We start from the raw sequence: 12,233 nt of genomic DNA on the forward strand, positions 1-12,233 counted from the left end.
GCATGTGACATATGAAACTAGGGGGTTTTCATGATTCTGAATCCATAGGCCATATCCACTTGACCAAATGTGCTGACCTCATCACGTTTGTGAGGCCGTTTTCCCCCCAAGGAGTGTTTTTTGTGCAAAACTAATGCTTGGAATGGATTCAGAATCATGAAAACCCCCTAGTTTCATATGTCACATGCTAGTTAAAGAATGATGAAATTTGGACTTTTTTGCCTTATATAGGATGTTATCGGTATATATCACATATTATGCTAATAACTCAATTTCCCACGGGAGTTGAATTTCAAACTTTTAGTACATGTTATTAGACACCTTTAGAAACACATTGGTGAAGAAATTTCTTGGTAACGATTTAGTTCCCAGCTTTTCATAGATTTCTCTTACTATCCGTGCTGGCCGTGCTGCAGCCTTTTGGTGGTGGTGAGATGTTTCAAAAGAAGCATATATCAGCTATAGGAGACAACGGAAACGTCAGAAAATGTTCATTCCACATGGGATAAATGCATAGGGACCCTACGTAAAGTAAACAAACTTCACGGAGGGTGCCAAGAGGGGCTAGGTCAGGCCATATGATAGGCCATATGTCTGCAGAGGTGTTAGGAAGTGTGGGAGATGTGGTGAGGTGAGCTGTACTGGGTCCTGTAGCTCACAAGAGCCAGAGTGCATGCACTGCAAAGTAAAGGGAACCACTATACAGGTGAGCGGTGTCTTGATGTGAGGACCAGGGTTTGAGGAGTGGTGTAACCACTCCTACAACTGGCTTTGTTAGTTTACATGTCTGTCCGTTTACGTGTCTGTCCGTACCAAAAAATTATCATGGTTGCTATGTGATTTCATTACGTCAGACCACAGTTGATCAGTCTATATAAGACCTTACACCACTCAGTTCACACGGGTGTGATTTTTAACTGAATGTTTGGTTTTGATGGTTTATGTGCTTACAAATAGACACACATGGCACACAAAGCATGGTGTCATATGCTTGCACACTTTACATATTAACTGTAACATTGATGTATTTATGACAAACAGCCTGTTTTTGAATGTTTTTCGAAGCCTTGAATATTGATGTACTGTGATACCTTGTAATTTGTGGAAATTCAATAAAATACTTTAAAATGGAACCACTATACAGGGGCATCAAAGTGTCTGAGAAGGATAAAGGAAGGAGATGCAAAGAGGAGCAGGGAGAATAAGGGAATATCATAATTATGCACAAGCAGTTAAAGGAATGGAGGGAAATGATGCAAGGGCAACAAAACACACCATGGAAGAGGAAACAAACAGACATGGACAAGACATGATATGTATGGACAAAATAAAGTTTCTCTTGTTTATCAACTGTGTGGTGGAGATGCAGGGTAAATCCGAAAGAATCAAAATGGTACTGGACACGGCCGGGAGATTTTTGGACATTAAGGACATAACTGGAGAGGATCTTGATTTCACACTGAGAGAAGGATTTGCAACCACTCAGACTACTGGGTCTGGGTAGAATGGAATATATCATGAGAAAGGGATCACTTTGGGTGTTTTTTTGTAAATATTAGTTGATAACTTCTGTTATTTTCGTCATGTCTGTTTAGTTATGTTAGTTTATGTGTTGTTTTGCCTCCCCCTATAATTTCACTCCCTTCGGGAAGGGGTGTTTAGTTATTGTATGTTAGGGTTTAGTTCATATGGGACACCCACCATACTCTCTCTTTGGTACTGTCTACCATAGATATATATCTATGCTGTCTACAGTGTACAGTCTCTCTCTCTCTCTCTCTCTCTCTCTCTCTCTCTCTCTCTGTCTCTGGGCAGGAACCTCCTTCTTTGGGAGGAGCATTCACGGCACTAGCACTGATTGGACGGGAGCTCATACACACTCAGTCCGCGCTCTCATTCATTGGTGGGGCGCACCGCCTCACATACAGACAATACTAGGCTGTGTGTTGGTTGAAGATATAAAAGGTCTCGCGCGCCTGTCCTCAGCATATTTCTCAATTTTCTTCGAGATTTTACTCCAGAAATAAATCTACATCAAAATGAGCGGCAGAGGGAAAACCGGAGGGAAGACCAGGGCGAAGGCTAAGACCCGCTCATCCCGTGCCGGGCTCCAGTTCCCCGTGGGTCGTGTCCACAGACTGCTTCGTAAAGGCAACTATGGCAAGAGAGTCGGCGCCGGAGCTCCAGTGTACCTCGCTGCGGTGCTCGAGTACCTGACCGCTGAGATCCTGGAGTTGGCTGGAAACGCTGCCCGTGACAACAAGAAGAGTCGTATCATCCCCCGTCACCTCCAGCTGGCCGTCCGCAACGACGAGGAGCTTAACAAACTGCTGGGTGGAGTGACCATCGCACAGGGCGGTGTGCTGCCCAACATCCAGGCTGTTCTGCTACCCAAGAAGACCGAGAAAGCCGCAAAGAAATAAATCTGCTTCACCCCCCCCCAAAAAACCCACAAAGGCTCTTTTAAGAGCCACCCACTGTTTCCATGTAAAGGTTAATTTCCAATGTCTTTGAGGAGCACACAGGTTACTAGTTCCGTCGCTTAATATGAAACTAGTGTAAATAAGGCGGACTTTATATTTGTCTGCGTCAACAGCAGCCGAAAAGTTTATAAATAAGGGACCCAATATACTAAAGAGGGCCTATATACTTTTAGATAAATGCATATTTTGCTTGGATCCTGTCATAGTTATTACGCACAGGTCTTATCTGTATTCACAATAGTACTTTATGTAGTCTGCATCAAATTTAAATAATGCAGACTATTTGTAACCGTATGGCCCATGTCTCCAGTTTGTACCAGTTATATACGCACGCTCAGCCACGTCCACACCGAACAGTTTTGTTAGTCAAAGACTACAAATTGTCAGATTGCAACAGACTAGCATTTTTAATCAGCACAAACCAGCCGGCCAATGAAACATTTATTTTGCCTATGCAAAGCAGTATAAGGTCACTCTCTGGACTAGACAATATAGAAAATGGACCAGTCAGTAGCTTGCCAACTATAAAAGGTCTTGAAAAGTGAGTGGTGTATAAAGCTAGGGTATTGGAATTTTCGGAAAACGGAAGACTTAACTTTCGACGGATCATAGTAACACAATTTTTGATAAACACTGCTTGTTTGACTAGTAAAGCACAAATCTTCAAAAGGTTCTACAAAGTGTATATGGAATCTGCTCTGTAGAGAAAGTGTGGGCGGCTCTTAAAAGAGCCTTTGGGTTGTTGGTAGATCAAATCAGCATTATTAACCTCCGAATCCGTACAGAGTGCGTCCCTGTCTCTTCAGAGCATAGACAACATCCATGGCGGTCACGGTCTTTCTCTTTGCGTGCTCGGTGTAGGTGACCGCGTCACGGATCACGTTCTCCAGGAACACCTTGAGGACACCGCGGGTCTCCTCGTAGATCAGACCGGAGATACGCTTCACTCCGCCACGGCGAGCCAGACGGCGGATGGCGGGCTTGGTGATTCCCTGGATGTTATCACGAAGCACCTTGCGATGGCGCTTGGCGCCTCCTTTTCCAAGACCTTTTCCTCCCTTGCCTCTTCCTGACATTTTGAGTTGAGCTGTAGTTGCAGTTAGAAAACTGAGTGATTTGAGAGATCAGAGACTTGCCCTTTTATTTGTGTTCTGAGGACGTAAGGGAGGACAGGCAGAGCGAGCTGCGTGGGCGTTACTAACCCCGCCCCTCTCTCTCTCGCTCTCTCCCTCTCTCTCACGCGCACACACACGCACACACACACGCCTATGTGATGAATTATCCCCACCCTTCTGTTTGACCTGTTTTGTCAAATCTAGCCTCAACGAATTTACAGGCGTATGCAAAGACTAAACTATGTTATTTCGATAGCATCTATATTGTATAATGTACTATATAGACACAGCACTCTATAGTGTATACTCATAGGTTCATTGACTGTACAGATATTCTACTGTTAGACAGATGTTATGTTCTCATCCTTGATGACTATTTCTATGCATGTGATGTATTACCATGTGTTGTGCCTATATCTGATTGATTTATTGATTGAAATATTTATTAACAGTTTGTAGAATTACAGTACATTTCGAGCACAACTCAATACAAATACTGTTAACTGTGAGTGGACGACCCAATAAAGCATTGCACTTGTTTACAAGAGGGTCCACCTTGTCCAATTCATCAAAACATTTAGAGACGTACAAATAGACACTTCTATAGAGCACCGAAGTCCTGACGTCATGGTTCATGTATGTTTTTATAAGCATTGTACTCTCCATAGGGGGATTTTAGATCGCCTCATATAAGAACTGTGTTTGAAAAATAAACCGATCACCCCAGCCTTTTCACTCATATGGATATGAAGCATCGACTGAAGGTGGAAATGTACAAATATACCCAAAGAGTAACAAAATAAGCGTTAGAAACGAGCCAAACAACCCAGAGACTCCATTTCCGGGTAGGCTGCTTCTGCCCACAGCCCGTCGCACAACAGAAACTGAACGTTAATTATGTTTATTTTTATTTTATTGATATATAATGTATCGTGGTTAGTACGAGTTGAGTCACCACCAGCTGAGCTTACGTCAACGAGGAATCTCAGGAACGCAATATGTTGACAGCTGGGCGTGACGTATATGCTCAGCGACATTGCATTCATATGTAGTTTCAAGGCTTTTGCGGTCACATTAATTCCATTTTCTCTAGAAACTGGCTGTATCAAATATGAATGGACATCATTAACGACGCACAGCCACTCCCCTGACAGAAACGCCGAGGTGGTCGGTTTATTTTTCAAACACAGTTCTTATATGAAGCGACCTAAAATCGCCGTTTGGGGATCTCAATGCAAATAAACAAATACATGAACCTGGAGATTGACGCCCTCTACTGAAAGTGACGTCAGACTTCGGAGCTCTATATAGCCAAAGAACAGAACAGGAATGTATCATAAAGGAAAAGAAAAAAGGGAAAAGAAACATAATACAGTGAGGGGAAAAAGGGGTGGGAATCTCACAAATTAATGTCTTGCTTATTTGTGTATAACTTGGCAATTTCAATTTGATGATGTAGAGGTGGACGGGTTACAGTTTTTCTCTTTATTTGTTTTACTATTACATTTGTAATGGTACTATACTCAATTTAAATGCTATGTTGAACAAAACATTGAACCAAAACAGCGGTCAAGGCCATAGCAAAACAGTGACTGATGGCTTCACACATTTATGTCAATATTTAAAATTATTAGGGGTGGGGGGGATTTGCAAAATGTTTTTTTTCTTCTAAAATATTGTATTGATTTGATGACGTGAGTAACTTTGATGTTTTAATCTAATGACATGTAGCCTTTATCTGATGTAATGTAATGCCACCCCTTGAATATTGTATTGTACTGTGATATTTTGTAATATTGTGGAAATGCAATACTTTAAATCCAAGCGGCATAACTAAGTGGCAGGGGAGAAAAGTCTGGATCAGAGCATATTATTGCAATACATATTTGCAATAAATATCTTGGAAAGGGTTCAACATTTTTCTCGTAGGGCATACACAAATGTATTCATACAAAGGATGGTTATTATTCCAGTGCTCACATGTGAGCATGATGACGTAAAAAGTGAGGATACTCTTATAAAGTAATGTGGTTGGCTCTTAAAGGAGCCTTTTGTGGATATCAAGTTGGAACAAGACGGATTACTACTTATTTTTGGGAGCACCCTTCTTTGCGGCTTTCTTGGCTGCTGCGGGCTTCTTAGCCACTTTCTTTGGGGCTCTTGAATCCGTGTTTTTTTATCCAACTGAATGTATTGTATTTGATTACGTGAGTAACTTTGATGTCTGTAATCTGATGACATGTAGCCTTTATCTGATGTTTGTAATGCAACGCCTTGAATAATATATTGTGATATTTTGGATCAGAGGCCAGCAGCAGAAATGATATTTGCAATACATAATATTTGCAATACATGTTTTAGAAAGGGTCCATATTTTTGCAAATAAGGCATACACAAATGTATTAATATAAAGCCATATACTGGCTATTATTCCAGTGCTCACATGACCATGACGTAAAAAGTGAGGATAGTATACTCTTACAAAATTATGTGGTTGGCTCTTAAAAGAGCCTTTTGTGGGTATAAAGATGGAGCAGGCAGTTTACTTCTTTTTGGGAGCGGTTTGCTGCCTTGGGTTTGGCAAACTTCTTGGCTGGAACTTTCTTGGCTGCTGCGGGCTTCTTAGCCACTTTCTCATCAGATCAGTAAGAACAGACCATATTATTTATATGTAGTAATAAATCTAAATATTCACTGTCTCTACATAACTGGCTAAAAGCATTAGTTATTGTAGCATGTCAGTATGGATGTTAAATATATATATTTATATTCTATAGTTATATATATTAACTATAGACAAACAATGCAACAAGTTGACGGTTTGTAATAAATGGTAGATATAATCAGTAGTTATTGGCTTATTGTCAATCTATATTATTGAAAGGAATGATTTCTCTTCAAATAACACATTTGGTGGCTCTTAAAAGAGCCGTTTTGGGGTTGTGACAGATTAGTTTAAGCACGTTCTCCGCGGATACGACGGGCCAGCTGAATGTCTTTGGGCATGATGGTCACCCTCTTGGCGTGGATGGCGCACAGATTGGTGTCTTCAAAGAGACCGACCAGATAAGCCTCGGCCGACTCCTGGAGAGCCATGACGGCGGAGCTCTGGAAGCGCAGGTCGGTCTTGAAGTCCTGGGCGATCTCCCTCACCAGGCGCTGGAAGGGCAGCTTGCGGATCAGCAGCTCGGTGGATTTTTGGTAACGACGGATCTCCCTCAGAGCCACTGTACCGGGACGGTAACGGTGAGGCTTCTTCACGCCACCGGTTGCCGGCGCGCTCTTACGAGCTGCCTTGGTGGCGAGCTGCTTCCTGGGCGCTTTGCCACCGGTGGACTTACGAGCTGTCTGCTTGGTTCTTGCCATTGTATCGTGTAGTACTGTTCTCTTCTAAAGAAGTTGAGAATAGAATGCTTAGTGCACTGAAAACTGCTGATTTTATTAGCGCCTCAGAGACGCCGTCGTCCTCTGATTGGTCAGTGGTCAGGGTACCGCCTTGTTTGGGGAGGTATCATGCATCACTGGCACCGATTGGAGGGGAACTCTTACAAATGCCATAGCCTACTGCACTGCAGCACTGGGGTTGCTGAAATGCTGTGCAAATAAATAACTGAAAAAGTTAAAAGTACTTTGTGAAATAAGCCTACACTGCTGTGTAATTGAATCCCCATATTCATTATTATGGTACTGCCTACCGTTCCCGTGTATTAATCTACCGGTATATCATGAGTTTCTGATCACAATTATAGAATTCAGTTGCACCTACATATAATCATGTATTCACAACTTGGAACAAAATACTAATTTTAGTCATGTTTATAAATTGTTTGGATCATAAGATTAATGTATCATCTTAGTGGAGCTAGACTAGTGTAATAGAAAGCTTCTATAACGTACGTAGTTCATACAAACTATAGTCCATTTTGTTGCATATGAAAACTATTAACTGAATCTATTGCCCAATAGGAAAGTTTCATGTCATCTGTGACCACTGCAATTCACATAAATGTTTGATAACAGCCCTGGACAAACTGGTTTTAGTTTATATCCCAGTTGGTCATTATGTTAAGAGGATAAACTCTTTGTTGGAGAACATGGGTGGTCCTTAAAAGGACCGTTGTGTTTAGAGCCGACAGAACAGTTTACTTGGAGCTGGTGTACTTGGTCACAGCCTTGGTGCCTTCAGACACGGCGTGCTTGGCCAGCTCACCGGGGAGCAGCAGGCGGACAGCGGTCTGAATCTCCCTGGATGTGATGGTGCGGCGCTTGTTGTAGTTAGCCAGTTTGGAGGCTTCACCGGCGATGCGCTCAAAGATGTCGTTGACGAAGGAGTTCATGATGCCCATGGCCTTGGAAGAGACACCGGTGTCAGGGTGAACCTGCTTCAGGACCTTGTATATGTAGATTGCGTAGCTCTCCTTCCTGGACTTTCTGCGCTTCTTGCCGCCCTTCGCGGCGGTCTTGGCGACGGCTTTCTTGGAGCCCTTCTTGGGCGCTGGCTTCGCTACTTCAGGCATGTTTCTTTCTCAGTGGAGTAAAGAGAAGAAGTAAGTTGTGGCCGGCGTTGCACCAGTATTTATAGCAAGCCTATGCAAATTAAGTGTGCGACTCCCACTATATGATTGGCTGATCTGATCCTGCCACAAAGAGGGTGGTTGTTCCTGTATAATGTTTTCCCGCTCGTGCAACATGGTGAGGGGTTAATTAAGAATTTAAAGATGTTGGGTATTGAGCGTCGCAGTCCCGCCTCCTACCCTGGACCAGGAAATGAAACCCAAAGCCTTATTCTCCTAGACATTTCTTAAAGTATTTATTTAAAGACGGTTACGCCGCGGACAAAGCCAACTCGAGTCGTGACAACTCATGACAACACAAACAATATTTTGGACCAAACAAATAATTAGAAAGAAGAAAAAAACGGAAGGTTACAACACTTTTTTTGTTGTTTTTCTTCTTTGTAATTATTTGTTTGATCCAAAATATTGTTTGTGTTGTCATGAGTTGTCACGACTCGAGTTGGCTTTGTCCGCGGCGTAACCGTCTTTAAATAAAGACTTTAAGAAATGTCTATGAGAATAATGCATTGGGTTTAATTTCCTGGTCCAGGGTAGGAGGCGGGACTGCGACGCTCTATTAGGCTATAGGGATATTAGGCTACATTTAGGCTACATTTCCCCATGATAAAGGTCTATCCACTTTTCGCCACTTTTCTTCACTTTTCGCCCTCGCGAAAAGTGAAGACGGCTCGCCACAGAATTTCGAAAAGTGAAGACGGCTCGCCACAGATTTTCGAAAAGTGATGACGGCTCGCCCCGAGCCGTGGAGAGCCCGCCCCCATAGTGTGGACAGCTCGCCCCACAGCGTGGATATCTCGCCCCAACGCACGGATATCTCGCCCCGTGTTTATTTCATGTTTATTTTACCTTATTTATCATATTAGAACATTGTTTGTCAAAGGAGAACATTTAGAACCAGTTAGAACCCGTTTGTTTGTTGTTGGTCAAATTAAAATTATGCATGGATAATGAATGGCTTACTCCCCTCCATTGTTCTGGATATTCCATTCCAAGTACAGTACTTGAAATTATATGCACTCATGTTTACATAAGTATAGTACTTGAAATTATATGCACTCATGTTTACATAATGTTATCCAGTAACATTCGTTTTTGCATGTCATGGTATGGAGTTGCTTATTTCATTGTTTAGCTGGGGACCTGGAGCCTGTGAAATTTTTCACAGACTTACAGTTCCACCAACAGGTGGATTTTTGAAAATGACTCAAATCATGAAGGCAATTTACGTGGAATCTTTCACAGACTTTCATACTAGTCTACTACTACTAGCCATATGCACTCATGTTTATGTTGCATGTCATGGTAGGCCTACCTGCAATGTTGTTGTTGTACTAATATACATAATAATAATAACAACATAATAATATAGGCCTACCTGCAATTTTGCATTTATTTCAGCAAGTTCTTGTTGCTTCCCACTTACATAAAATTGTATTATTTATTTCAGCAGGTGGCACTAAAGTTATTGTTGCTTCCCACTTACATAAAATTGCCTGCCTGTTATTGTATGCTGTGTGTGTGTCAAGTTCTTGTTGCTTCCCACTTACATAAAATTGCCTGCCAGACACCTTTGATGATGGGCCATTCTGTAGAACAGGTAGCCTACAGAATGCAAATGCTCCAACCTCAATACAGGTCCATATAGTCCTATAGATTACAGGAATTTAAAACCTTAGACTATGATGGCCTGCCAGACACCTTTGATGATGGGCCATTCTGTAGAACAGAATCCCAGAATTCCATGCCAGACACCTTTGATGATGGGCCATTCTGTAGAACAGAATTCCATTAATTAAGTCAATGAATCAATGATGGCCTGGAATGTAGCCTACAGAATGCAAATGCTCCAACCTCAATACAGATCCATATAGTCCTATAGATTACAGGAATTACAGAAAGCAGCAGAACCAGCAGTAGTTGCTACCGCTCCAGTTGAACCAGCAGTAGTTGCTCCAGTTGTGATTGAAGCTGTGATTGAACCAGCACCAGCACTAGCTGACGCAGCTGTGGTCGAAGACATTGGACCTTCTCTCAAATACATGGTTACATTCCTACAGTTGATCTGTTGTTGTTGTTTTGTTGTAGTAACGACCCAGCACACTCAAACAAAAGAGGCTGATGACCCCCCTTGGGCCCCCTCCACTCTCACTATAACTAGACACATACCCCCCCCTCCCCTCTCTCTCTGTTTAAAAGTACAGGAAACATCTCAAAGTACATGTACAAATATAGTACAGGTAAAAATCTCTCTCTCTCTCTGTTTAAAAGTAGGCTACTATTGTGAATCAGTGGACCATGACAGCTTAAACACAACTCTTCTTTACTTTCAAAACTCAGAGTCAATAATAAGGCAAAGCAACATCATCACACATCATGTTGTATGTCAAGACTGAAGTAGTCGATCCCAGATAATCCCCCCAATCATCACAAACAACACAGGAATATGCAAGAGCGCAGCACAATCTCTCTCTCTCTCTTTGTTGGGGCGACTTCTCCGGACTTTTGGGCGAATTCTCCGCGCGTTGGGGTGACCACTCTTCCCGTTGGGGCGACCGCTCTTCCCGTTGAGGCGACCAAACTTCGCCGCTTTGGGCGAGTTGGAAAAGGGGCGAGCCGTCTCGTATTCTCTAGATGCTCATTGAGACAGTGGCAATATTCCCATTATATTATAATATCACAATGAGTTAATTATTGTTATTCATTTATACAAATGCTGCTCTTCTGTGCTTATAAAGCCAAAATAGAGAGCTGGCAGTGGCAGGCTCACACAGGCGTGTGTGTGCGTGCGTGTGCGAGAGAGTGCGTGTGTGTGTGCGTGTGCGTGTGTGTGTGTGTGCGCGTGTGTTCTTCCCCTGTTTATTCAAAACAATGGTCCTCATTCACAACGGCGTTTACGCTCATAACGTTACGTAACGTGAGCGGAGCGTGAGCGGACAGGCATTTACGTGGATTCCCACATTACGTGGGAATTCATGAACTTGAACGTGAACTTGACGGTGACGTTGTTTGGTCGGAATCTCCGCTAAAAGCTGCGCCAGCTCAGAGGGTAGTGTACGGCTTGCGTAGATTTATTCAGAAGGCTTTAGTCTTCATGCTGAATCAATTAAAAGTCCCCAAATCTCAGATAAAATATGTAGGCATGTGTCCAAAACATTGGTCAAAACATAAAAAAATTATAGCTTATATAAAAGCCAAGTATCACTTGTATGCCTAAATGCATGCATTCTAGAGGCAGGTTAGCCTAGAGTCCCATACAGAAACTTCTCCTGCAAGCCCGACACCTTTTTATTTATTTATTAGGATATTTCTAGCATGCGCGATTGCACTGCTCACTTGACAGCTTTCTACTCGCAGTGCAACGCGTTGTGAGCTTATAGATCGGCTCTCGCAGTCTCGCGCTGCATGTTAAAAAAACAAACTCACAATTATAATAAGAACATACACTTATCTGCATTCTGACTGTACGAATCCAACGTTGTTTAGTGTAGTAATGCCTGCAGTAGGCCTATTTAAATTGTTTTGTTCTTATGGAGCTCATTTGAGTCAGTCTGACCGACTGTCTGTGTATGTGTGTGTGTGTGTGTGTGTGTGGGGGGGGGGGGGGGGGGACAGCAGCATGCTGCCGCTGTCCCCCTCAGTCCAATCTGATTAGCCCTATAAAAAAATAGAAGTCCACATTATTGCATCAGCGCGTGCAATTCGGCCAGTCATAGTTTTAAGCCAGCTCACCTTAATTAATTATAATATGGGCAACTGTAGCTAGGCTGTAGGCTACTACATTGATCTCATCATGAGATCAATCAAGTTTGGTGCCAAATGTCCCGCGAATCATTTTAATATGACGACATCATGAAATTAACCTGCACTTAGGCTGACAAAGAAGATCTGACAAAGAGGATATAGGCTACCCGCCGTATATGGTTGAAAATGAATATATCTGCCTACGTGTCCATGATCAGAACAAATCCATTCTCCACATGGCATTCAGACAGATGACAGTGAGATGATATTGATCCCCGCATGAATCAATGCAGCTCTGATAAAAAAAAAGTATCGGA

General features: G+C 42.5%; 4 protein-coding genes across 4 annotated transcripts; 1 reads left to right on the forward strand and 3 right to left on the reverse strand.

The window, feature by feature from the left end:
• Positions 1-2,008: 2,008 nt before the first annotated feature.
• On the forward strand, positions 2,009-2,436 carry LOC306930243 (histone H2A-like). The gene has a single exon (XM_079511087.1). It carries the CDS (start codon positions 2,040-2,042, stop codon positions 2,421-2,423), a length of 384 nt encoding a protein of 127 aa, XP_079367213.1. The 5' UTR covers positions 2,009-2,039; the 3' UTR covers positions 2,424-2,436.
• Positions 2,437-3,247: 811 nt separating this feature from the next.
• On the reverse strand, positions 3,248-3,559 carry LOC306930296 (histone H4; the record flags this gene model as incomplete). Its single annotated transcript, XM_079511174.1, has 1 exon — positions 3,248-3,559. The coding sequence occupies one exon, from the start codon at positions 3,557-3,559 to the stop codon at positions 3,248-3,250; it is 312 nt and encodes a 103-aa protein (XP_079367300.1).
• Positions 3,560-6,391: 2,832 nt separating this feature from the next.
• On the reverse strand, positions 6,392-6,964 carry LOC306930217 (histone H3.2-like; the record flags this gene model as incomplete). Its single annotated transcript, XM_079511051.1, has 1 exon — positions 6,392-6,964. The coding sequence occupies one exon, from the start codon at positions 6,962-6,964 to the stop codon at positions 6,554-6,556; it is 411 nt and encodes a 136-aa protein (XP_079367177.1). The 3' UTR covers positions 6,392-6,553.
• Positions 6,965-7,740: 776 nt separating this feature from the next.
• LOC306930254 (histone H2B-like) lies at positions 7,741-8,115 on the reverse strand (the record flags this gene model as incomplete). Its single annotated transcript, XM_079511113.1, has 1 exon — positions 7,741-8,115. One exon carries the CDS (start codon positions 8,113-8,115, stop codon positions 7,741-7,743), a length of 375 nt encoding a protein of 124 aa, XP_079367239.1.
• Between the last annotated feature and the right edge of the window lie 4,118 nt (positions 8,116-12,233).

This window comes from Electrona antarctica, assembly GCF_951216825.1.
Source record: "Electrona antarctica genome assembly, chromosome: 1".
Lineage (NCBI taxonomy): Eukaryota > Metazoa > Chordata > Actinopteri > Myctophiformes > Myctophidae > Electrona > Electrona antarctica.

Excerpts from the sequence above, each read along its gene's own strand:
- LOC306930243 (XM_079511087.1), top strand. The coding sequence starts at position 2,040 with ATGAGCGGCAGAGGGAAAACCGGAGGGAAGACCAGGGCGAAGGCTAAG.